Below are 26,507 nucleotides of genomic sequence, written 5' to 3'. Positions count from 1 at the left end.
CGTTTAGATAGTTGACCTCAACAACATCTAGGTATCTGCTGAAGGATTGGCTGCTACTAGACTCTGGGTGACAGATTATTATGTAAAATAAAATATACTGTAAAAGGTGGTAGCACAAAACAAATAACTGTTAAAGTTTCCATACATGGACCTTTCAAAGGTACAATACATAGCTACAATACAGTCCAATTTATACAGCACTTGTCTAGTCTCTTGTCTTTTACTGCCTAAAAAACATTAGTGCTGTACATGATTTATGGGACCTGCACTGTATCGCTATCTCCGACCAATGAATGTGAGTGAGTTCCAGTACATGAGTTACTGAAACCTCCCTCCATGTTAGGTGGCAGAGAGAGACACGTATCCGTAATGTGGTGGGCCGTCTGCAGGGAGATGTGGTGTACTACGCTCCGTGTGGGAAGAAGATCCGGCAGTACCCTGATGTCATGAAGGTAAGGTCAAACCTCACAGGTCACGAACATCCTCTCTACTATACCTCTCTTTTCTCTCTTCTATCAATCCTAATAGATGTATTATTTAATCATATTTATTACATATTAATAAAATATACATTTTATTAAATACAATTTGTTATTTAATAATATATTCATTGTTGAGTAGTTTACAATTTTCATTGTCTCTAGATTTTGATCAAGAAACATAATTTACATCCAAAACCATTAAAGTTGCTGATACTGTAATTTACACATAACAATCTTTGCATTAATACTGATCGTCTGTCTCACCAAAGCCTCATTATGTTCTTCTTTGTAGTATCTGTCCAGAAATGGAATAAGTGACATCACACGTGATAATTTTAGCTTCAGTGCAAAAATAAGGGTCGGTGACTTCTATGAAGCCAGAGAAGGACCCCAGGTGACTGTCTAATCTATCTATTGAACGTTTTCTTTCCCACCAACAGAGCAGGGTCATCCGTAGCCTAAAGTACTGTATATCATGTGTTACCATTACATTCACAGGAAACATTGAATTGCTCTATTGTCATATCAAGGCCAAGTGTACAGAGGAATAGCTAGTTAAAGGGATGGTTCATTCAGACACTATCGTTTAGGATTTTGTTCATTAGTCCACTGTTAATACAATCCCAAAATGTTTTGCATGTCAGCAGTCAGGTTTTCAAGATAGAGCACATTAACAACAATTGAATAAGAATAACTCCATGATGTCGAATTGATTCATACTTAAAGGCAGCAATCACATCATAGATGTATGAATTGAAGATTGAAAATAGTTTCTTTAGTCAAGAGGAACATTTGTATATATATCAAGGATAGTCATACCTCAGTGTAAGTCAATTGAAGGTTCTAACTGGCTGTCCCCCTCTCCTCTCTCCCCTCTCCTGCCGAAGGGTTTGCAGTGGAGCTTGTTGACCGAGGAGGAGGTGATTCCTCGTATCCTGGCCATGGAGGGGAGGCGCGGGCGTCCCCCCAACCCTGAGCACCAGAGGACGGGTGACGAGGGCCCGCATTCCAGGCGCAGAAAGGGCCGACGCCCCAACGTCGGCGAGGCCGACTTCCCAGACGCCAAACTTCTACGCAAACTGGAAGCTCAAGGTGGGTTCAGTTCTTGCAAAAATCACAGAGGTTTCTGTAATGCTTCTGTAACCTATAGGACTATGAACGCTAAAAATCTCTCCTTTTGTTGCAGAGATGGCTCGGCAGGCAGCCCAGATCAAGATGATGAGGAAACTTGAAAAGCAGGCCATGGCACGAGCCGCCAAGGAAGCCAGGAAGCAACAAGGTACAGTACGCTAGTGTTGTTGTACTGTGAAAGCTGCTTTTGTGACAAAGCCATCCTGTTCTCTACCATAACACAGCAAGTACAGTATAACCCTAATCTCAATGTTTTCTTTCTTTCTCTGTTTCACTCTCTCTATCTATCTCTCAGCAATCATGGCTGCTGAGGAGAAGCGGAAACATAAGGAGCGAGTGAAGATTTTAAAGCAGCAGGTAAGGAGTTGTATATAGTACAACCATTGTGTCATGTAATTTACAAAAGATCACTTTTCGGATGCATCTGTTCACAAGGTGTTTTTGATTGGAAAGCTTCAAACACACATGACATTCAGGAGTGTTTTCTTCCAGGGTGAAAAGATCCCAAGCAGAGTTAAATGCTTTGAAATCTTCTCTAAAGGGAAGATGCTAACCTTCAAGATGCTACACTGTCTTAATCTCCATAAAACTACTTATACAGGCCCCCTGTTCTAACATGCATGACTGTAGATTTAATTCATTTCATCTCCCCCATCCTTTTACCAGGAGAAGATCAAGCGCATTCAGCAAATTCAAATGGAGAAGGAGCTCCGAGCGCAGCAGATTCTAGAGGTTGGTCCAAAGCGTTATTACAGAAAGATTCCTTTTTGCTGTTGGTAGGACTTTTCTAAATTATGTGGTTGCACTTTTTCAGTTCTGTCTCCTACTTCATGTGACTAATGCTTAATTGGTTTTTCACAAAGTGCCATTGAATAATAAAATCTCCTCAGACCGTGGTGGGATTCGACACAAAATACCATCTCTAAGACAATAGTCGCTAACAGTTTAGCACGAGGAGGAGAAACAGCTATTTTTCATGCACAGCGCTAATAGAAGCTCCAAAGTATTTTAGCTTTACTAAATCAAATTTCAGTTGACACGGTTGGCAAGTTGCTCTTAACAGGATTCCTCTCTGCTTGTAATTACATATTGAAATGTGGCTTAATTTATTCAGACTGGCTGCTGGTATTTTATAAGCACTAAAACAAGTTTGTCTTTTTAGTGTTAATGGGAGGAAATAATTATCTCAATGCACAAGATTACAATATTTTATGCTTGACGTTGCCAGCAACTGTATGCTGCGAGTGGGACAAGTTTTAATAAATATGCGAAAAACATTACAAATATAATTTCTGGATGAATTTTAGGATACATGGGAAATATACCATCCTCTTTCTGCTTCTATCTATGTTGGACATATAGTTACCTCATTGCCTTGATAGTGTTAGTTAGTGTAGTTAGTAGAACCAAAACAATCTATATTTTGTGTCTAGCCCTGCATGTTTGTTATTCGTGAAAATTGTCTTGATTTTAGTTAATCAAACAATGAAACATTATAGCCCTTCCACCTGACAGGAATTCACAATTAGCTTCTAGTAGGAACTAGTGCTAAGCCTAATCATACACGAGCACAAATGGATTTGTCTGTGTATTTCTGTCTGCCTACTGTATTTATATACTGCCTATCGGCGTATAGTACATGTGCTGTTGCACGAGGTGTTGAATCTGTCGGTTGTTCTGTTGCATGACCTGTAGACCTGTTTTGCATGCACAGACTAAAAGGAAAAAGAAAGAAGAATCGGCAAATGCCAAAATAATGGAGGCTGAGAAACGAATGAAGGTTAGTTTAGATGTCCTGTTAAAAGAATCAACCATTAATTTGTGGCCCACTCCTCCCACTGTTTGCCTCAGGTCATACAACCTCTCTCTTCCCGATTCCCAATCTCCTCCTTGCACCTCATTGCCTCCAAGGGACTGCTTCTCCGGGTTTAGGGAAATCTCCTTGACACCCAGAGCAGACCTTTTCCATGTTAATCAGTGTCATAAAGGACAGTGCATTCTGTCTCTGCTTCCTGCACGTGTCTAGAAATGGCTATGGCATTTCCATTTCACATTAGTTCCAACCTGCCCAGGCTCTTTATGTCTGTCTGTCAATCAGATTAGTGAGGGATTTGAACTTCCTGTCGAATAAAATAGAGAAATCTCATCCATTTGTATCAGCTGCATTTTTTAAATGATGGAAATGAGGGGTATGTTTTGGATTTTGAATGTTTATCTTTTCCCCTTTTAAAGGAGAAGGAGATGCGAAGGCAGCAGGCAGTCATTTTGAAGCACCAGGTAGGCATCGCTCTCCTGCACTACATGATGCCCAAAGACTATTTCCACTTTCAATTCTACTGGAATATTTTTGGAAAAGGGCAATTTTTTTATATAACTACTTCACAGTTCCCTGTTCAATTCTCAATGTCGCTTTGTTAATTTCAGTTTTTATGACCCTAGCTTGTCACTCTTCTTGGGGTGGGGGGGTTCTTCTTATATGGACGTGGTTTATATGAGCCTGTGATTTCTGTTTCATAATACTTTGCCAACTCTTTCTACCAGGAGTTGGAGAGGCATAGACTAGATATGGTATGGGTATGTTTATTTTTGTACATCTAACACCGCATCGTGATATTGGTTGTGATATGGTTGTCATAGCAATGCATAAAGTGTAGCACTGGCTGCCGTCATACTGCATTCTTCTGCATGGCTTTCGAGCAAAGTGTCTTGCTCTATTTGCTCAAAAACAGCGCAAATAGTCAAGAACTTCTTGACTCTTTCAGATTGCATTAAGGGGAGCAATGCACACTTTCATGGTCCTAAAGACTTGACATCCATTGTTTTTGTTTGTCGAGTGAATGTAAGTGCTTGAAATCCAGTTGTAAAAGTCAATGTAGTGTATGTTGCAGTTGTCCAATTTGCCACCTGACAAAACAGACCCGTCCATCACCAGCTTTTCTCCTGCTTGTTGATATCAGTTTAAATCACCAACCTCACGGAAACATTTTCATTCATCTTTTTGTTGACGTGTTTGTTGTTCCATATTGAAAATTTTGTTCTGCCTTTGCACACAAACCTACAGTGCCTTCGGAAAGTATTCAGACCCCTTCCCTTTTTCCACATTTTGTTACATTACAGCCTTATTCTAAAATGGATACAAAAATTAACAAATCCTCCGCAATCTACACACAATACCCCATAATGACAAAGTGAAAAAAGGTTTTTTAAAATGTTTGCAAATTTATTAAAAATGAAAAACAGAAATACCTTATTTACATAAGTATTCAGACCCTTTGCTATGAGACTCGAAATTGAGCACAGGCGCATCCTGTTTCCATTGAGATGTTTCTACAACTTGATTGGAGTCCACCTGTGGTAAATCCAATTGATTGGACATGATTTGGAAAGGCACACGCCTGTCTATATAAGGTCCCATAGTTGACAGTCAGAGCAAAAACCAAGCCATGAGGTCAAAGGAATTGTCCGTAGAGCTCCGAGACAGGATTGTGTCGAGGCACAGATCTGGGGAAGGGTACCAAAAAATGTCTGCAGCATTGAAGGTCCTCAAGAACACAGTGGCCTCCATCATTCTTAAATGGAAGAAGTTTGGAACCACCAAGACTCTTCCTAGAGCTGGCCGCCCGGCCAAACTGATAAATCGGGGGAGAAGTGCCTTGGTCAGGGAGGTGACCAAGAACCCGATGGTCACTCTGACAGAGCTCTAAAGTTAGTCTGTGGAGATGGGAGAACCTTCCAGAAGGACAAACATCTCTGCAGCACTCTACCTTTATGGTAGTGGCCAGACGGAAGCCACTCCTCAGTAAAAGGCACATGACAGCCCGCTTGGAGTTTGCCAAAAGGTACCTAAAGACTCTCACACCATGAGAAACAAGATTCTCTGGTCTGATGAAACCAAGATTGAACTCTTTGGCCTGAATGCCAAGCGTCACGTCTGGAGGAAACCTGGCACCATCCCTATGGTGAAGCATGGTGGTGGCAGCATCATGCTGTGGGGATGTTTTTTAGCGGCAGGGACTGGGAGACTAGTTAGGATCGAGGCAAAGATGAACGGAGCAAAGTACAGAGAGATCCTTGATGAAAACCTGCTCCAGAGCGCTCAGGACCTCAGACTGGGGCGAAGGTTCACCTTCCAACAGGACAACGACCCTAAGCACACAGCCAAGTCAACGCAGGAGTGGCTTTGGGACAAGTCTCTGAATGTCCTTGAGTGGCCCAGCTAGAGCCCAGACTTAAACCCGATCGAACAGCGCTGGAGAGCCCTAAAAATAGCTGTGCAGCAACGCTTCCCATCCAACCTGACAGAGATGAAGAGGATCTGCAGAGAAGAATGGAAGAAACTCCCCAAATACAGGTGTGCCAAGCTTGTAGTGTCATACCCAAGAAGACTCAATGCTGTAATCACTTACGTAAATGTGATATTTCCGTTTTTTAAATTGATAAATTAGCAAACATTTCTAAACCTGTTTTTGCTTTGTCATTATGGGGTATTGTGTGTAGATTGATGAGGGGAAAAACAAATTTAATCAATTTTAGAATAAGGCTGTAACGTAACAAAATGTGGAGAAAGTCAAGGGGTCTGAATACTTTCCGAAGGCACTGTACTTATCAAAGACAGGCAATATAGCATTGCTTTAAACCCATGTTATACTGAGCAGGAGTGCCCTCAGTACTCACCTAATCTCTAATTGAATCCATGACTATATTTGTGAGAAGTAACTTGTTTTCTGTATTATTTGCGTTCTGATATATGAAGGTATTTTGTTTTAGCTTTTTCATCAGTCAATAGAGAATGACAAACCATAGCAACTTTATAACACAGTATAATACAACGCTGCCTGTTTAGTTCTTAGACGGTTGTAGAATTACCAGCACTTTGCTTGCCAGCATATTCAGACACATTGAAGCCGATTCTAACTTCAAGCTTACGCTTTCTGTTGACACCGCCCTCATACCCGTTGCTTTGCCCTTTTTGCTTTTTGGTTGTTCATTATATTGCCCTCTGAACCTCCGCTATAATGTTCAGAACGATGGCCATACTTATATTTGTTGTCTATTTTTCCTACTATACTCTCTACATGTTGTCATAGTAAGCTGCTGTTTGTTGTCTATATGAAGTGTCCCCTCTGTGTTGAGGCTGTGTGTGTGTGTGTGTGTGCGTGTGTGTGTGCGTGCGCGTGTGCGTGTGCGTGCGCGTGTGCGTGCGCGTGTGCGTGTGTGTGTGTTCTGTCAGGAGAGGGAGAGGCGGAGGCAGCACATGATGCTGATGAAGGCCATGGACGCCCGTAAGAAAGCAGAGGTGTGTGATTCACAACTTGACCACTTCTTCTTCAAACTGTTACAGCAGGCATATGGTTATTGCCTCCTCTCCGCATTTCCTCCTTCAACTCTTTTCTTGTCTTCTTTTGAACTATATGGAGTGTGAATAAAAGAGAGAACCGGGCCCTAAGCAATCTTCTGTGAAAGTGCGGCAATTTCTAAGCAAGGAAGGCCTAGTGTTGGGCTGAATTGTAATGACATAATCCTTAACACGATTGTCTGCAACGGTGCCGATAGCATGCACTGTTAACTTGGTCTGTAATTTGGACCCTAGGAGCGGGAGCGCTTAAAGCAGGAGAAGAAGGATAAGAAACGGTTAAACAAGGAGCGGAAATTGGAGCTTAGAAGACTGGAACTGGAAATTGCCAAGGAACTGAAGAAGCCAAATGAAGACATGTGCTTAGCAGATCACAAGGTATTCACTATTCATAGGCGATCATAGTTTAGTTCTCCAGCTGAAAGGGAGATGTGGGACGAATTTGTATTAAGACTGATATCATACCCAGAAATTGTTCATGTTGACCACATTTGATCACTGATTTGTCTGTTATTTTAATACATATGATGATTGTATTATGAATTACACCAGTGCTTTATAGCATATAATACATGTATGCATGGCTTTGCCTCTGACTAAATCTCTGCTACAAGCATCATTTTACTGATGACATTACAGGATAATCCATATTGGATTACATGAAGGTGACTTGAGCACAGACAGGTTAGAATACTGCCATCGAGTGGCTGCTTGTCTCATAACACTGACCAGAGGATTTCGGAGTGCTACTTACTCAGGATTTCCACCAGACAGAGCACTGAACGCCTGGATAACCAGCTCCAGGAGGATCCATTTTCTACTATACTGTATATCACACATCACATCAACCCTCTCTACATACGGCTCTCACTAAACCTCACTCCATACGAGTCAAGCAAAATTATCCCTACTTGAATTTGCAGCATTGAAAGATTTTTTCTAAAGTAAGTAGCCTTGCACAAGCCTTCGCTTGTGTGAGCCGGAACGTCTCCTAGGGCAGAAGCCGCCTATTTCCTGTTTCTGTAGCGTGAGGCAGCTTGATGTACAAGTACACCCCCTGGACAGGACACTAGTCTATCACAGGGCCTTACCCCCAATCTATCTCCTTAATGCTGAGTGCTAAGCGGAGACGCATCAGGTCCCATTTTTACAGTCTTTGGTATGACTCGGCCAGGGATTGAACTCACAACCTTCCAATATCCCTCTAACCACAAGGTCACTGAGTTGGTTTTGTCTCAAGAATGTTCTGTAAAATGGCACTATTCACTACTTTTTACATTTTGAAATTATAACAACAGGTGCACTTCACACTACCGTAGTTAGATGTAAGTATGTGTCATTTCATATTTTCCGTCCTCCCCTCCCAGCTTCTCCCGGAGTTATCCCGTATTCCTGGCCTGTTTCTACCAGGAAACAGCTTCTCTGACTGCCTGATGGTGATGCAGTTCCTGCGGAGCTTTGGGAAGGTGCTGGGCTTTGACGTGAACGCCCATGTTCCCAACCTGAGTGTGCTGCAGGAGGGCCTGCTCAACCTGGGAGACAGCATGGGACAGGTCCAGGACCTGCTGGTTCGTATGCTCTCTGCTGTGGTGTGTGACCCAGGACTGCCCCCAGGACACCGGGTGAGAGCAATCACAGCATAGACATACACACACATTCTTATCGCACATTCAAACACACTAAAAGGCACATCCACACAGCAGCTGTACAGTATATTCCAATCTGCCTTCATACTGTATTCAGTATCCACAGCTCAGAGGGCTGCACTCACAGCACTGCAGAACTAAAGACGAGAAGCCCTACTCTAATCAGAACACACAAGTAGGGCATTATCAATATCTCTGGCTCTGTGAGGCTAAATGAAGGGGCTTATCTGTTTTGGAGGGTATCAGTGTTTATAGCTCTTAATACAGCTTCCACAGTTAGAACCCCCAAATGTATAATTCATCCCCAAAGCAATTTCTCTCTATGCTAATCTACAGGGCTTAGTCACGCTTTTATGTGGCTTTCCATTATTTCTTCAATGAACCCAGCTGACTGTCGCCTATTATGGAGCCTCAGTCGACATTGAGGGAAAATGTATCCCTGAAAAGAGAAGCATGTATTCCCCTCTAACTGTGCCCCTTCCGTGCCAGGGGCTGGTCTAGTAGTAGTCCTGCCGCTCTCGGACCATGATACCCCTGGAGGCAGCGGTTCGATCCCTCGTTCCGCCACTCACTATCTCTGCTGTATCCCTCTCTCTTATATCCACATCTCTATCCTAAACCTGTCAATCAAACTTGAAAATACCTTAGAAAATATATTTCACTGTCCCCCGTCCCCCTCTTTGCCCCCCCAGACCAAGACAGCCCTGGGAGACCACCTGGCTAACGTGGGCATCAACCAGGACAACGTGTCGGAGGTACTGCAGATCTACATGGAGGCTCACTGTGGCGGGATGGAGCTGCAGACAGAGCTAGGGGAGGTCACGGCCAGTCTTAAGACCAAGGCCTTCCAAGCCCACACACCCACACAGAAGGCCTCCGTCCTGGCCTTCCTTGTCAACGAGCTGTCCTGCAGTAAGAGTGTGGTCAGGTGAGAGTACACTGAACGCTAGTTACAGTAGTCTGGCCTGCTATCTAGATAACAACACTGATCAGTTCTGTTATTTAGACAAATTATTAAATGTCAAGTTAAATCAAGTGCTTTGGCTTGCATGTGGGAAACTACTTTGTTGATTATGTTGTTCAGGGTCCATACAAAAATGATTAAGTTATTCTGAGCACAGATTTATTAAACGGATTTATGCATGTTTTGCTCATCTTTGGTTTTGCTGGATATAGTCTTGTTTTATTCATTGGGACTTGCATTTTTAATGTTCTACTACCAATATCAAAAGAAAGAGCTGTGTTGACATGGAGCGTTTCATTGTGTTGCATCAAACCTGAAACCCTTTTCAAGTGACTGCCTGTATCTGAGTTAAACTCATGTGACAGAAGTTGCGATGCTTTGAAATACAGCCCTGTTGCTCAAGTAAAACTGCAACCAAAGCCTTACCTCACCTTACTTCACTTTGGACAGTTGTTAATATTATAATTTTTTTAATCAAAGCCAGTTTGACTGAAGTCGGTGCTTCGTGCTTCTTTACAGCGAAATCGACAAGAACATCGATCACATGACCAACCTGAGAAGGGACAAGTGGGTCATCGAGGGCACGCTTCGCAAGTGAGTACCTGCATCATCTCAAGGGGCACTTAGGAGAGGGCTGTGTGTTCATTCAATAATGGATCTGTGTTAACTAATGGGATACACTAGTGTACAGTGAAAAATAAAAGCAATCGTAATAGAATTGTCTGTTTTCCCTCTCCTTCATTTTGTGAAGTGTATTAGGACAAACTTTTTAGTAGGTGTTGATTTTAATGTGTTCAATGTTTTAAGCTTTTCAAATTTGGTATTTTATTAGGATCCCCATTAGCTGTTGCAAAAGCAGCAGCTACTCTTCCTGGGGTCCACACAAAACATGAAACATGACATAATACCGAACATTAATAGACAAGAACAGAACTACATAAAACCATTTTTTAAAGGCACACGTAGCCTAGATATCAATACATACACACAAACTATCTAGTAGCTTAGGAAAACATTTGACATTCATATGCCCCTGCTTGTTGTCTTGTTCCAGGCTGAGGACCATCCATGCCAAGAAGACGGGGAAGAGGGACAGCGGTATGGGAGGAGAGGAGACCCAGTCCCTGGGGACACCCACCCCCGGACGCAAACGCAAGAGGAAAGGAGGGGACAGCGAGGAGGACGAGGATGATGACGAGGATAGTGAGGACCAGGGAGATGAAGATGACGAAGAGGAGGAGGAGGAGGAGGAGCGAGGGAAGAAAGGGAAGAAAGTGGAAACCTGTGAGGATGAGGTTGGTGCCGTCACCTTTCCACAGGATCTATCCACTGAACCAAATGACAATGGATGTGTCCCAAATGGCACCCTATTCCCTATGGGCCCCGGTTAATAGTTGTGCGCTACATAGGCAATAGGGTGCCATTTGGGACATGGTGTAAGTCACTGTTTGTGTATTGTAAATGTCAGCCTCCCCTCTGGATTCAAATGAATGTGATCTTTCCATCCAGGATGACGGGGACCAGACAGCCAGTGTAGAGGAGCTGGAGAAACAGATTGAAAAATTAACCAAGGTAAAGGGATTTTGATAACCAATGGGATCAGAGGGATTTATTTTATGAGGTTCAGTTTCCGGGCAGAACAGGCCTCAGCGTTGATACACTTTGTGTTTTCTCTCTCTAGCAACAGAGTCAGATCAGACGGAAGCTGTTTGAGTCGTCCCACTCGTTGCGCTCCATGATGTTCGGCCAGGACCGCTACAAGCGCCGATACTGGGTGCTGCCACAGTGCGGGGGCATCTTTGTGGAGGGCATAAGGAGTGGCAAAGGTAAAACTCAAAACACTGGCATAAGATATGGGCACCGCACTTGTTACTCACTGTTGGGACATTATAGTTCAGGCTAACACAATTCAGCTTCTTCTTCCTGTGACCTGCCTTCAGATTACTTAAGTATTGTCAGGAAGAACATGGCCATGTAGAATGTACTATGTAGGGAGTCTGGTTAACTGTGATGCTGTGGATATTGATAGGAGTGTGTTTTCCAGGAGCAGAGGAGCTTGAGAGGGAGAGACTGAGGAGCACAGAGCTGGTCCACGTGAAGGAGGAGGAGGTGGAAAGGAGGCCAGAGGTGGAGGGGAGGCCAGGGGCATCCAGCCTGGAGGGGAGCACTGACAGCGACATGGCCACGCCAGACAAACACACCCTCAACCTCTTCCTCCAGAAGCCTAGCTCCTTCTCCAAACTCAGCAAACTCCTGGAGGTGGCCAAGATGTCCCCGGATTCAGACAACCACCCTCACAGTCAGAGCTGTAGTCCTGTCAAAGTCCCCACCACAGTGTTCTCCCCTATCCACCCCACCACTCAGACTACACTACCCAGCAGCCCCTGTGCAGCTCCCTCTCCGCTGTATCCGGAGGTGAAAGCGGAGCCTTCCACAGCTCTCTTCAGCCCGCCCTACCTCAGCAGCAACAGCAGCCCAGGGAAGATGTCATCCAGTCCCCTACAGCAGCAACAGCTCCAGCCCGATGACCAGCTGTTCAGGGTGCTGACGGAGAAGAGTGGCCACTGGTTCAGCCTGCTGCCCCGCTCCCCCTGTGACGAGTCCTCTGTCACCACCAGCTCCACCACCACCCCTCCGACCTTCTCCCCCCAGTCCACCTCGACCACCAGGCCCAAATCCCCCTCCTCCCTGTCCCCTAATCCCCCAGCCACCACCTCAGCCAGCCCCAGCAACCCCACCAACGGGATCAATAACTTATCTTTATCAGCTCTCCAGGTAGGTGCACTGCACGTTATCTCCATCTCTGATCATCTAGGATTAATGTTAACATGGTGTGGAATATTCATAGCAGACTTCGAAAAGGCATTTGATAAAGTACGACTGGGGTTTATATATAAATGCCTGGAGCATTTCAATTTTGGAGAATCTCTTATAAAATGGGTCAAAATCATGTATAGTAACCCTATGTGTAAAATAGTAAATAATGGCTATTTCTCAGAATGTTTTAAACTGTCAAGAGGAGTGAAACAAGGTTGTCCACTATCGGCATATCTATTTATTATGGCCATCGAGATGTTAGCTATTAAAATCAGATCCAACGATAATATCAAGGGATTAGAAATCCAGGGCTTAAAAACAAAGGTGTCATTGTACGCTGATGATTCATGTTTTCTTTTAAATCCACAACTTGAATCCCTCCACAGCTTCATAGAGGATCTAGATACATTTTCTAACCTCTCTGGATTACAACCAAATTATGACAAATGTACTATATTACGTATTTGATCACTAAAAAATACAATTTTTACATTACCATGTACCGGTAGTTTACCAATAAAATGGTCTGATGGTGATGTGGATACACTCGGAATACATTTTAATAGAAATGTAGCAAAAATAGATAAGATCTTGCTACCATGGAAAGGTAAATACCTGTCAATTTGTGGGAAAATCACCCTGATTTAACTCTTTAGTATTATCCCAGTTTACCTATTTGCTTATGGTCTTGCCTACGCCTAGCGAACAGTTTTTTAAATTATATGAGAAAAAAATATTCCATTTTATTTGGAACGGCAAACCAGACAAAATTAAAACGGGCCTATTTATATAATGAATATGAATTCGGAGGACAGAAATTATTAAATATTAAAGCATTAGACCTATCACTAAAAGCTTCAGTCATACAAAAGTTATACTTAAATCCGAACTGGTTCTCTAGCAAATTAGTAAGATTGTCTTACCCATTGTTCAAGAATGGCATTTTTCCCTTTATTCAGATTACAACCTCTCACTTTCAGTTATTTGAAAAGGAAATCATCTCCCAAATATCACTATTTCTAAAACAAGCCATAGAAAGTTGGTTGCAATTTCAATTTAATCCTCCAGAAACGACAGAACAAATAATGCAACAAATATTGTGGTTAAACTCAAATATACTATTTTTTTTGACAAAATGTTTAAAAAAGGTATAATCTTCGTAAATGATATCATCGGTAGGACTGGTGGAGTTATGTCTCACATGCAGCTAACAAAAACATATGGAAATGTCTGCTCTACCCAAAATTACAACCAAATAATTGCAGCCTTACCGCAAAAATGGAAGAGGAAAGTGGAAGGGGGAGAAAGTAAGGAACTTGTCTGTCGGCCTTGCATTAAAGAACATAATTGGTTAAAGAAAACTGTGATAAATAAAAAAGTTTATTTAAGGACCAAAGGATTGACAGCCGTCCTATATAGATTGCAAAATAGTTGGGAAGAGATTTTTGACGTACCGATCCGATGGCATAGTGTTTATGAACTGATACGCAAAACGACACCGGATTCAAAACTTAGAATCTTTCAATTTAAATTATTATATACAATTCTTGCTACCAATAGAATGTTATTTATATGGGGGATACAATCTTGCCAGCTCTTCAGATTTTGCTGCGAAGAGACAGAATCATTAGATCATTTGTTTTGGTACTGTCCATTTGTAGCTTGTTTTTGGACACAGGTCCAGGAATGGCTAAAGGATTGCAATATTTACCTGGAGCTAACCTTGCAAATAGCATTCCTGGGTGATCTGAAAAGTCAGTCAATCGATCAATAATATAATAATACTTTTAGCAAAAATGTTCATTTTCAATTTACAATCTGTAGAAACAATGAGAATAGAAAGGTTCAGAACTTTTGTAAAACATCACAGTACAGTTAAAATATATGGCAAATAGAAATCCTATATGGATGGTGTTAAGAGATAGATTGTGAATGGAGTTGAAGGATGGGACTAATAACAACTAACAACAACTAATAACAAGATAACTAATAATGTAAGCATACTGTGTCCATAATAAGTATGTAGGTTGGGAGCTTTTGTGAAAGAGCACAGTTAGAAAGATATGGCATATAGAAGCAAACCGGATGGACATGTATGTATGTATGTATGTATGTATGTATGTATGTATATGTAGGTATGTGTGTGATATATATATATATATATATATATATATATATATATATATATATATATATATATATATATATATATATATATATATATATCATTGGAAGTGATGCAGACAATTACATTGATGGAAGTTACAATCTATCTGCAATATTAAGCTGATCTACCCCCTAAAAAAAAAAAAAACATGGTGTGGAATATACGACCAAGACATATTGCTACTGCCAGGTAGTCTTTTGATGTTTTGCCAATTCATATGAGCACATCTGATGCTCAAGTCTGATTCTATGATGCTTTATTATAGGTTTATGGACAGCATTTGTGCTAGTTGTCAGTGAACTAAGGTCTGCTACATAACATTCTTGCTCACCACTGTCTGGGCATTCTTCTTCATGAACTCCTCCGTCCTCCCAGCAGGTGAAGTCGGGGGTCCATATGATGGGTCTGCCATTCTGTGGCTGGCCCGGTGGCATGATGAGCCCCACCCTGCCCTTCTCTGTCAGTCCTCTACCACCCTCCATCCTGGGCGCTGTCTACCACCATGTGGAAGGTAATGGCAACCCCTTCCTGGCAGCCGCCAGCCTCTCCAGCAGCAAGAGTAAGTCCCCAGTCCCTGCCAGAGAGAAGCCCCCCTCTGCCCCGTCCCCCGTGGTGGAGGTGGCCAAGACCCAGGACTACCCCGACCCACTGCCCATCCCAGAGGGTAAGCATGGCACACTGCCCACTGCTGCTAGGAAATATGGGAGAATGACACATTCAAGCGCTGAGGAGGATTTTAAGTGGCTGCCATGAATTTCCACATTTGATTACGTATATAGCTAGTTCTGTTTTTATTGACATAAGGAAAATAATCGCCTGGAAATGAACTGAAAATTATGGCCGATAGGACGGCAACCCGCTGCTTTTAACCGTTAGTCAGCACATTCTGGTTTGTCCTTTACTGACATGGTCGTGTTCATGTAGATATGCTGTCAGGCTGGTGGAGAGTGGCAGACATGGAGGAGTTGAGGAGCCTGGTCAAGGCCTTTCACAGCAGAGGCATCAGAGAGAAGGCCTTGCAGAAACAGATCCAGAAACACATGGAGTACATCGCCCAGGCCTGCGCCAAGAACAGAGATGGTGAGTGGATCCCCTTGTCCTCTAGACCTCCTCAGGAGGCTGTATAAAATATAATAAAGACATAGTTTGCGTCCGAAATGGAACCCTATTCCCTATAGTGGCCAGTTTATCTAGTACCAGGTCGGACCCCCCTTTGCCTCCAGAACAGCCTGAATTCTTTGGGGCATGGAAACGTTGCTCAATTGTTATCAAGGGATATTCCCCACACCATTACACCACTGCCACCAGCATGTATCGTTGACACCAGGCAGTATGGGGCCATGGACTCATGCTGCTTACACCAAGTCCTGACTCTGCCATTAGCATGACGCAACAGGAACCAGGATTCGTCGGACCAGGCAATGTTTTTCCACTCCTCAATTGTCCAGTGTTGGAGATCGCGTGCCCACTGGAGCCGCTTCTTCTTGTTTTTAGCTGATAGGTGTGGAAACCGGTGTGGTCGTCTGCTGCAATAGCCCATCCATGACAAGGACCTACGAGTTGTGCGTTCCGAGATGCCATTCTGCACACCACTGTTGTACTGCACCGTTTTTTGCCTGTTTGTGGCCCGCCTGTTATCTTGCACGATTCTTGCCACTCCTTCGACCTCTCATCATCAACAAGCTGTTTTCGTCCACAGGACTGTCGCTGACTGAATGTTTTTTGTTTGTCGCACCATTCTCGGTAAACCCTAGACGCTGTCGTGTGTGAAAAGCCCAGGAGGCCGGCCGTTTCTGAGATACTGGAACCGGTGCGTCTGGCACTGACGATCATACCACACTCAAAGTCGCTTAGGTCACTATTTTTGCCCATTCTAACGTTCAATCGAACAGTAACTGAATGCCTCGATGCCTGTCTGCCTGCTTTATATAGCAAGCCACGGCCACATGACTCACTGTCTATAGGAGCAAACCATTATTGTGAACGGGATGGTGTACCTAATAAACTGAGTTTATAGTGCACTACTTTTGACCACGGCCCATAGGCCTCTGGTCAAAAGTAGTGCACTATATAGGGAATAGGGTGCCACTTCAGACGCATCCATAGACATCCAATATATATTGTGACTCTTTAAATCTGACCTTTAATGATGTGGTAGGCTACATGACCTCTGTTTAAAATGTCCCCTTGTTACACGGAAATGTCAACCCACTGCAGGGAGAGAGTGGATTGTTTAGATGCATCATGTCAGTCAGAGTTAACATGGTCTTTACCACCAGTCCTTTGGGTTACCATCATTTACACCATGTTAGCGTGATTGAATGATGCTGTCTGACAGCTTTGAATAGTCATTGTGTACAGTGGGGGGAAAAAGTATTTAGTCAGCCACCAATTGTGCAAGTTCTCCCACTTAAAAAGATGAGAGAGGCCTGTAATTTTCATCATAGGTACACGTCAACTATGACAGACAAAATGAGGAAAGAAAATCCAGAAAATCACATTGTAGGATTTTTTATGAATTTATTTGCAAATTATGGTGGAAAATAAGTATTTGGTCAATAACAAAAGTTTCTCAATACTTTGTTATATACCCTTTGTTGGCAATGACACAGGTCAAACGTTTTCTGTAAGTCTTCACAAGGTTTTCACACACTGTTGCTGGTATTTTGGCCCATTCCTCCATGCAGATCTCCTCTAGAGCAGTGACGTTTTGGGGCTGTCGCTGGGCAACACAGACTTTCAACTCCCTCCAAAGATTTTCGATGGGGTTGAGATCTGGAGACTGGCTAGGCCACTCCAGGACCTTGAAATGCTTGAAATGCTGAAAGACCCAGCCACGTTTCATCTTCAATGCCCTTGCTGATGGAAGGAGGTTTTCACTCAAAATCTCACGATACATGGCCCCATTCATTCTTTCCTTTACATGGATCAGTCGTCCTGGTCCCTTTGCAGAAAAACAGCCCCAAAGCATGATGTTTCCACCCCCATGCTTCACAGTAGGTATAGTGTTCTTTGGATGCAACTCAGCATTCTTTGTCCTCCAAACACGACGAGTTGAGTTTTTACCAAAAAGTTCTATTTTGGTTTCATCTGACCATATGACATTCTCCCAAACCTCTTCTGGATCATCCAAATGCACTCTAGCAAACTTCATACGGGCCTGGACATGTACTGGCTTAAGCAGGGGGACACGTCTGGCACTACAGGATTTGAGTCCCTGGCGGCGTAGTGTGTTACTGATGGTAGGCTTTGTTACTTTGGTCCCAGCTCTCTGCAGGTCATTCACTAGGTCCCCCCGTGTGGCTCTGGGATTTTTGCTCACCGTTCTTGTGATCATTTTGACCCCACGGGGTGAGATCTTGCGTGGAGCCCCAGATCGAGGGAGATTATCAGTGGTCTTGTATGTCTTCCATTTCCTAATAATTGCTCCCACAGTTGATTTCTTCAAACCAAGCTGCTTACCTATTGCAGATTCAGTCTTCCCAGCCTGGTGCAGGTCTACAATTTTGTTTCTGGTGTCCTTTGACAGCTCTTTGGTCTTGGCCATAGTGGAGTTTGGAGTGTGACTGTTTGAGGTTGTGGACAGGTGTCTTTTATACTGATAACAAGATCAAACAGGTGCCATTAATACAGGTAACGAGTGAAGGACAGAGGAGCCTCTTAAAGAAGAAGATACAGGTCTGTGAGAGCCAGAAATCTTGCTTGTTTGTAGGTGACCAAATACTTGTTTTCCACCATAATTTGCAAATAAATTCATAAAAAATCCTACAATGTGATTTTCTGGATTTTTTTTCTCAATTTGTCTGTCATAGTTGACGTGTACCTATGATGAACATTACAGGCCTCTCTCATCTTTTTAAGTGGGAGAACATGCACAATTGGTGGCTGACAAAATATTTTTTTTCCCCACTGTAGCTTTGATGCCAGTTATATTCTGACCAGGGATGGGCAACTGGCGGCTCGCGGCTCATGGCCCGCGACCCCCTTTTTTTGAGGGGGGGGGGAACTCAGTCGGGGTCTCAACTTACCGTTGAGAGTTGGAATAGTAGAATACACAAGGTGCAATTTTGAAATGTGTTTGTAAGAAAGTTAGAAAATTGCTAAATATTTTCCCCGCCCATGGTAAAATGTGTAGAATTGCAGGAAATGAATTCTAAAACGTCATTTATTTCTCTGTGCTGTAAAGAGGGGGGGCACAGAAATGTTCCCAACAGAATGTCACTTAGGGCCCCCAAAATACTAGGGCTGGCTCTGACTGCATGTGTGGGGTATGGATGTGAGTACGCAGACCTGCAAGCCACTGCGGCCCCTCATGATGAGTTCAGATTTTTTTTCTAGCCTATTAACTCTTCTCTACAGAGCTAGGCAGGGGGCTCGCCCTGCCAAATACAATGTCAATGAAAACACTGCCTCCCTATATTGGAAAATATCCCTCCCAAACTTCACAGTACATACTAAGATACAATAATTGTAGTAAACTTAGTTTTAGGAGAGAAAAGTTTAATTTTTGTGGGGTCTTGAGTTGATTCCTCCCTCACTCTCTCCAGTGGTGGTGATTGACGAGTCTGAGCTGGAGGAGAATGGGGTGAGTGAGGAGACAGTGGAGAGCTGGTGTGTGGAGGAGCAGGCCATGGAGATGGACATTGCTGTGCTGCAGCAGGTGGAGGAGCTGGAGAGGAAGGTCACCTCGGCCAGCCTTCAGGTCAAGGTAGAGTAAAGCTCTTGTACTCAGTATCCATCTATAGCACTGTATCCATACTGGAGCCTGTGGTAGGTAGTGGAGAAGGAGCCCGTCGGCAATGAAGAAAGAGTATACTGTATAAGAGTATGCTGAGTATACTGTATTCCACATACAACACACGCGTAAACAAAAGCTTTTGATTTCACCACTGTTGTTTTTCTCTCTCTCTCTATCTCCTCCCAGGGTTGGATGTATCCGGAGCCCCAGTCAGAGAAAGGGGACCTGGTCTACCATGAACACAAGCCCTTCACTAAGCTGTTTCCAGCCGGGGAGGAGCAGCCTACAGGGGAGAAGGCGAGGGCCAGTGGCAACAACAGCCTGGTGCGGCACGTCAACAACCCCCTAGATATAGCTGTAACACGGCTGGCCGAGCTGGAGAGGAACATCGAGCGAAGGTACCTGAAGAGCCCCTTAAGTACCACCGTTCAGGTCAAACTGGATAATGTGCTGGGTACGGTCACTGTCCCTGCTCCCGCACCATCCCATAGTGTTGATGGTGAAGGGTAGGTCCATCCAAATTCCCATTTTGAACACTATTTTGTGCTTCCCTCTGCTTCACTGGAGCCTATTTAGTTCTTTTCGGTGTCTTGGGTGCCTGTTCCTTTCTCCTCTTCTCTCGTTGCTACTGTGTGCGTCGTGGTTTTGGTTCCTTTGTGATGTCTCTCACCGTAGGTGGTTGTATCTGTCTCTTTGGAAGCCGGTCTGTACTGTAGCTCTGCATGGTGCATCACACTGGTAACACGTGGTTCTATGTTAACTCATTGTCTCACTATGGCAGTCTGTACTATGGTAGTCTGGCAGTCTGTACAGGCTCCTGAATGTAACTATGAGGCATGTCAGTCACCAAGTGGAGTCTTGTACAGTACAGTGAGGGAAAAAAGTATTTGATCCCCTGCTGATTTTGTACGTTTGCCCACTGACAAAGACATGATCAGTCTATAATTTTAATGGTAGGTTTATTTGAACAGTGAGAGACAGAATAACAACACAAACATCCAGAAAAACACATGTCAAAAATGTTATAAATTGATTTGCATTTTAATGAGGGAAATAAGTATTTGACCCCTCTGCAAAACATGACTTAGTACTTGGTGGCAAAACCCTTGTTGGCAATCACAGAGGTCAGACGTTTCTTGTAGTTGGCCACCAGGTTTGCACACATCTCAGGAGGGATTTTGTCCCACTCCTCTTTGCAGATCTTCTCCAAGTCATTAAGGTTTCGAGGCTGACGTTTGGCAACTCAAACCTTCAACTCCCTCCACAGATTTTCTATGGGATTAAGGTCTGGAGACTGGCTAGGCCACTCCATGACTTTAATGTGCTTCTTCTTGAACCACTACTTTGTTGCCTTGGCCGTGTGTTTTGGGTCATTGTCATGCTGGAATACCCATCCACGACCCATTTTCAATGCCCTGGCTGAGGGAAGGAGGTTCTCACCCAAGATTTGACAGTACATGGCCCCGTCCATCGTCCCTTTGATGCGGTGAAGTTGTCCTGTCCCCTTAGCAGAAAAACACCCCCACAGCATAATGTTTCCACCTCCATGTTTGACAGTGGGGATGGTGTTCTTGGGGCCATAGGCAGCATTCCTCCTCCTCCAAACACGGCGAGTTGAGTTGATGTCAAAGAGCTCCATTTTGGTCTCATCTGACCACAACACTTTCACCCAGTTCTCCTCTGAATCATTCAGATGTTCATTGGCAAACTTCAGACGGGCCTGTATATGTGCTTTCTTGAGCAGGGGGACCTTGCGGACGCTGCAGGATTTCAGTCCTTCACAGCGTAGTGTGTTACCAATTGTTTTCTTGGTGACTATGGTCCCAGCTGCCTTGAGATCATTGACAAGATCCTCCCGTGTAGTTCTGGGCTGATTCCTCACCGTTCTCATGATCATTGCAACTCCATGAGGTGAGATCTTGCATGGAGCCCCAGGCCGAGGGAGATTGACAGTTATTTTGTGTTTCTTCCATTTGCAATAATCGCACCAACTGTTGTCACCTTCTCACCAAGCTGCTTGGCGATGGTCTTGAAGCCCATTCCAGCCTTGTGTAGGTCTACAATCTTGTCCCTGACATCCTTGGAGAGCTCTTTGGTCTTGGCCATGGTGGAGAGTTTGGAATCTGATTGATTGATTGCTTCTGTGGACAGGTGTCTTTTATACAGGTAACAAACTGAGATTAGGAGCACTCCCTTTAAGAGTATGCTCCTAATCTCAGCTCATTACCTGTATAAAAGACACCTGGGAGCCAGAAATCTTTCTGATTGAGAGGGGGTCAAATACTTATTTCCCTCATTAAAATGCAAATCAATTTATAACATTTTTGACATGCGTTTTTCTGGATTATTTTGTTGTTATTCTGTCTCTCACTGTTCAAATAAATTATTAATTATAGACTGATCATTTCTTTGTCAGTGGGCAAACGTACAAAATCAGCAGGGAATCAAATCCTTTTTTCCCTCACTGTGTCTCTTAAAACTGGCTGCTGTAACCAAACACTCTTATACTCGTGTGGCTTTCTGTGCACTGCTGTTGGTCGGTGAGCTTGGTTCTTGTCATTGACTGTTCTATGTGATGTGAGTGGCTGGTTCTCTGACCATGGTGCCTTTTCCTGTCTCAGGGGGGAAGAGGGGCTGGCCCCTGGCATGAAGGTGTGGCGCAAGGCCCTGGGCGAGGTCCGCAGCGCTGCCCAGCTGGCTCTCTGCGTCCAGCAGCTCCAGAAATCCATCGCATGGGAGAGATCCATCATGAAAGTGGTACGACTGTCTGTCCGTTAGTGTCTCCGAGAGATTCTCTAAAAGGCTTTGAGCTACATTTTCCTCTCGCAAAGTCACCTGCACTGTAAACTAACGCACTGTAAATTAAATTATAATCTGTCGACCTTTCTTGAAAAATTTCCGTCAGGAGGAATTTAAGTTTAACCAGAGATTTATACTGAACAAAAATATAAACGCAACATGTAACAATTTAAAAGATTTTGCTGAGTTACAGTTCATATAAGGAAATCAGTCAATTGAAATAATTCATTAGGCCCTAATCTATGGATTTCACATGACTGGGCAGGGGTGCAGCCATGGGTGTGCCTGGGAGGGCATAGGCCCACCCACTTGGGAGCCAGGCCCAGCTAATCAGAATGAGTTTTTACCTGGCAACAGCTCTGGTGGACATTCCTGCAGTCAGCATGCCAATTGCATGCTCCCTCAAAACTTGAGTGGCCTTTTATTGTCCCCAGCACAAGGTGCATCTGTGTAATGTTCATGCTGTTTAATCAGCTTCTTGATATGCCACTCCTGTCTGGTGGATGGATTATCTTGACAAATGATCAAATGCTCACTAACAGGGATGTTAACAAATTGGTGCACAAAAGTTTAGAGAAATAAGCTTTTTGTGCATATGGAAAATATCTGGGATCTTTTATTTCAGCTCATGAAACATGGGACCAACACTTTACCTGTTGCGTTTATATTTTTGTTCAGTATAGTTACAGTGCGATACATATGCGGCATGCCACCACAATGCAATAGCTCTAGTTACAGTAACGGAGCTCTGTACTACCAGGAGCCTGTCCTTTCTTTCTGTCAAACTTGAAAGTTATTTTATTTAAGGAAATCCTGGTGTTATTTAGAATGTGTTAGTTCATAGCGCAGTTGTTTTTGCAAGGGGAAAATGTTGCCCTAAGTGTGAAGTACCTCCTCAGAGAGCACCCAGTTTGACAGTGCATCCTGGTATGTTACTCTGCAGTACTGCCAGTTGTGTCGAAAGGGGGATAATGAGGAACTGCTCTTACTCTGTGATGGCTGTGACAAAGGCTGCCACACGTACTGCCATAAACCCAAGATCACCACAATACCTGACGGTGACTGGTTTTGTCCTGCTTGCATATCGAAGGTACAGTAACCTTTGCCTTCAGTTGCAGGTAGCCCAACTTACAATTCACAGAACAGAGAAAAGAGAGGGACCCCTTAATTAAGGAATTTATCCAACCTCAGGCTTCCAGTGTAAGAAATCTTACCGTAGATGTTTAAGTCCTTCAAAACGAGGTGCCCCTTCAAAATGACCTTTTATTGTCCACAGCCAAAATGCAGCGTCTTATCACAAGGGTCTATCCTACTCACAAAAACTCATAAACGAAATGGAATAAATACACCCAAAAGCAAAAGTCCAATTCATTCAATTCACGACGACAAGTGTGATCCTCAGTGAATGCGAGATGCCTCCACTCAGCATATTTTGTGTCATTCAGGCGAGCGGTCAATCCCCCAAGAATAAGAAGCAGCAGAGCCGAGCGGGAGCAGCCGGAGGAGGGAAGAGAAGCACCGAGGTAAAGCGGAGCAGGATGCCATCGTCCGTAGCCAGCACAGAGGTCTCTGAGGACGATGCTGCCAGCACCAGCACTCCAAAGAAAGGGAGCAAAGAGCCCAAAAAGAGGAAGAGCCCAGGAGAGGAGGGCCCAGTCACAAACCAGTCCAAGCAGGACAGTACTAGTCCTGTCTGTGTGAAGAAGGCTAAGACGGCCACGTCAGCCAGAGACAATTATAAGGATCTGAACTTGTGCAGGTATTATAATACTATTGACCCCGGAAGTGACATGGGCTACGCTTACACTGGTCCCAGATCTGTTTGTGCTCTTGCCAACTCCATTGCTGTCATTGTCAAGCCAAACATGTTTGGCATGACAATGAGTGACGGAGTTGGCATGATAGCACAAACCGATCTGGCACTCAGGCTAACATACACTAGTTGCTGCAGTGTCTGATGCATCCCCATGCATACTGTAGTTAATGTGAGGATCATCTCTTGGTTGACTCCTTGTTCTCCACAGGGTGCTGCTGGCTGAGCTGGAGGGTCACCAGGATGCCTGGCCCTTCCTGAACCCTGTCAACCCCAAATCTGTCCCGGGCTACAAGAAAGTCATCAGGAAACCCATGGACTTCTCCACTATCCGAGAGAAACTTGTTAACAGCCAGTATGTACCATACCATTAGCATGAAAAATAATTTGCATACAATGTGTCTTATTCATTTAATTCTGATACCTGTATTATACGTAAAAATTCGGTCAGCTGCAAAGATTATGGCTTTCTTTTTCATGCTTTTGTTCACATTGTTATTCCCCTGTGGGATTCAATGTCATACATTTCATAATTAAATGCTATGCGTCTCAATTTACAGGTACTTTAACCTTGAGACGTTTATCATCGACGTCAACTTGGTTTTTGATAACTGTGAAAAGTTTAACGAAGATAATTCGGACATTGGGCGAGCAGGACATAACATGAGGAGTTTTTTTGAGAAGAGATGGACTGAACTGTTAAAACAAACCAACTAGGCTTGTTTTAACTACTTTATCCTCACTATACTGTATGGGACCAGCAGTAACCACTTTACACTCACAAGCAGAGTGCCAGTATTGGTCTGAAGACTGTCTTCAAGACCTAAGGCTCAAGACTCTCTGTCAGCAACCAGGGAATCTTCATTAATTTACAATCGTAATTCTACGTATTGATTTCACTGATGTACAGTACAATGCTGGTTGTGTGAGAGCAAGGAAATGCACCCGAAGAGTTTCAGACAAAAGGGGTGGGTGTTTTTAAAGTGCAATACCATTTCCTAGAAGAAACCACACTGAATCCACCACCAGCAGAGCTGTAACTGGGAACAAAAGCTTTCCAACTAACTGTACATATAATATTACAGTGAATGTATTTAATTTTGCCAATTATTTATCAGTGAAAATGGTTTTCATTTTCTAAGAAAAGGAAGAAAACAGCAAAACTGTTTTAAAGAAAATCTTACGGAATGTTTTCCGAACATAAAACAAAAGCCAAGAAAAAAATGAATTGTTTACACTGCTCTGTGCCTCCAGGGCGCCACAAGATTCATGACGGTAATACTGTAATGCTGCGTTTCAATGTATGTTTGCATCGCTAACTTAACCTTGACAGTGAGGCAACAATGGCACATCTGTATATACTGTTCATTAATGTTAATATTAAGTATTGATGGTAATATGTATGATGTGCACATATAGTATTGTTACAAGACATCTGATATTGTTTATGCCTTAGAATGATTGTAGTGTTTAATTTCAGTCTTAAAGTGATAAATACATGTATACTGCCTGTTCTGGTTATCCTCTGCGAACACTGTGGTCTCCTCAATCTTGGTAGTGCCTGCCCTCTCAAAAGTGTGTGGAGGATATTATTTCAATCCTTTGATTTTGTATTTGTGTGTGTGTGTGTGTGTGTGTGTGCGCCAGTATACGAAATGTCAACCCTCGTGGGCCTCCAATTCTGTCATCATCATCCTATCATCAGTATAGAATGCATTGCGATGCACAGTACCTTTCATTAAAGCATTTCTCTCTATTTGCCTTGCCACAGACCCAAGGACACGATAACATTTTGTAATAACCAGGGTGGGGGTCAATTCCATTTAAATTCCATTAAATTCAGGAAGTACACTGAAATTCCAATTCTCTTCAATGCTTTTCAATGAGGAAAGTTTGGAATTGGAATTTGGTTTCCTTTCTAAATTGACTGGAATTTAAATGGGTTTGACCCCAACCCTGGTAATAACCACTGTGTTTGAATCTTGCTGTGTGTCATGGCCTACTGGTGGCATCTTGAGCAGTTTTTTTGTACCTGATTGAGAGTACTTGAAGTTATTTTATTTATGAATATTGTGGGGAAAAGTAGATTTTTTTTGTAGGAGCATTATTTTTCACTAGTGTGTATGTGGCACGGATCTAATAAAAATGATCTTTTTCAACACTGTATTTTGCTTTACTTCATATTTATTTTCTAAACTGCAAACATTTCTGTTGGCAGGACATCTGGGCTTTGTCCTGTATTTCTTCTCACATTACAAAGCCCAGATGGCCTGCCATATGCTATATTATAGGCCTACTATTTAGCAAGGTAATTTTAATGTAATTTGACTACTAGGTTTGTCTGAAGAGAGTGGAGGGAGATTAGTCTATATCATATTTGAGAAACATGTCAGTGAATAACAGGACATCACCTACTACTGCACATGAACCTAACAACTCCCAGTGTCACATGAGTGTTATGCAATCAGCTATGATGTTTCTTGTGTACAAAAGGTAAGCTCCACCTGGCTCTAGTAGCGTCTGCATGCGGATAACAGTTAAGGTAAGCAACGCTTTCCTTTTCAATTATGTGTTTTAGATTCGGTCATTATAAACAA

General features: G+C 43.3%; 1 protein-coding gene across 1 annotated transcript in view; it reads left to right on the top strand.

Annotated features, from left to right (window-relative positions):
• Positions 1-26,069, top strand: part of LOC311129921 (bromodomain adjacent to zinc finger domain protein 2B-like) — a gene marked incomplete at its 5' end in the record, with an annotated part of 36,693 nt that extends 10,624 nt beyond the window's left edge. Inside the window, 27 exons of the mRNA XM_084162473.1 lie at positions 344-452; positions 775-876; positions 1,370-1,574; positions 1,669-1,761; positions 1,909-1,970; positions 2,280-2,345; positions 3,328-3,393; positions 3,846-3,890; positions 4,155-4,187; positions 6,844-6,909; positions 7,204-7,344; positions 8,334-8,588; positions 9,305-9,540; positions 10,096-10,170; positions 10,631-10,871; positions 11,086-11,148; positions 11,258-11,402; positions 11,621-12,351; positions 14,936-15,224; positions 15,485-15,640; positions 19,108-19,268; positions 19,485-19,804; positions 21,920-22,055; positions 23,041-23,187; positions 23,543-23,856; positions 24,122-24,265; positions 24,471-26,069. Of these exons, the coding sequence (XP_084018599.1) occupies positions 344-452; positions 775-876; positions 1,370-1,574; positions 1,669-1,761; positions 1,909-1,970; positions 2,280-2,345; positions 3,328-3,393; positions 3,846-3,890; positions 4,155-4,187; positions 6,844-6,909; positions 7,204-7,344; positions 8,334-8,588; positions 9,305-9,540; positions 10,096-10,170; positions 10,631-10,871; positions 11,086-11,148; positions 11,258-11,402; positions 11,621-12,351; positions 14,936-15,224; positions 15,485-15,640; positions 19,108-19,268; positions 19,485-19,804; positions 21,920-22,055; positions 23,041-23,187; positions 23,543-23,856; positions 24,122-24,265; positions 24,471-24,627 (4,558 nt within the window). The 3' untranslated portion in view covers positions 24,628-26,069. The remainder of the gene's footprint in view (positions 1-343; positions 453-774; positions 877-1,369; positions 1,575-1,668; positions 1,762-1,908; positions 1,971-2,279; positions 2,346-3,327; positions 3,394-3,845; positions 3,891-4,154; positions 4,188-6,843; positions 6,910-7,203; positions 7,345-8,333; positions 8,589-9,304; positions 9,541-10,095; positions 10,171-10,630; positions 10,872-11,085; positions 11,149-11,257; positions 11,403-11,620; positions 12,352-14,935; positions 15,225-15,484; positions 15,641-19,107; positions 19,269-19,484; positions 19,805-21,919; positions 22,056-23,040; positions 23,188-23,542; positions 23,857-24,121; positions 24,266-24,470) is intronic.
• Positions 26,070-26,507: the final 438 nt, after the last annotated feature.

Source organism: Coregonus lavaretus (assembly GCF_964263955.1).
Source record: "Coregonus lavaretus genome assembly, chromosome: 5".
Taxonomy (NCBI): domain Eukaryota; kingdom Metazoa; phylum Chordata; class Actinopteri; order Salmoniformes; family Salmonidae; genus Coregonus; species Coregonus lavaretus.
Note: the sequence above shows the minus strand (reverse complement) of the source record. Positions and strands in the feature narration are given on the sequence as shown.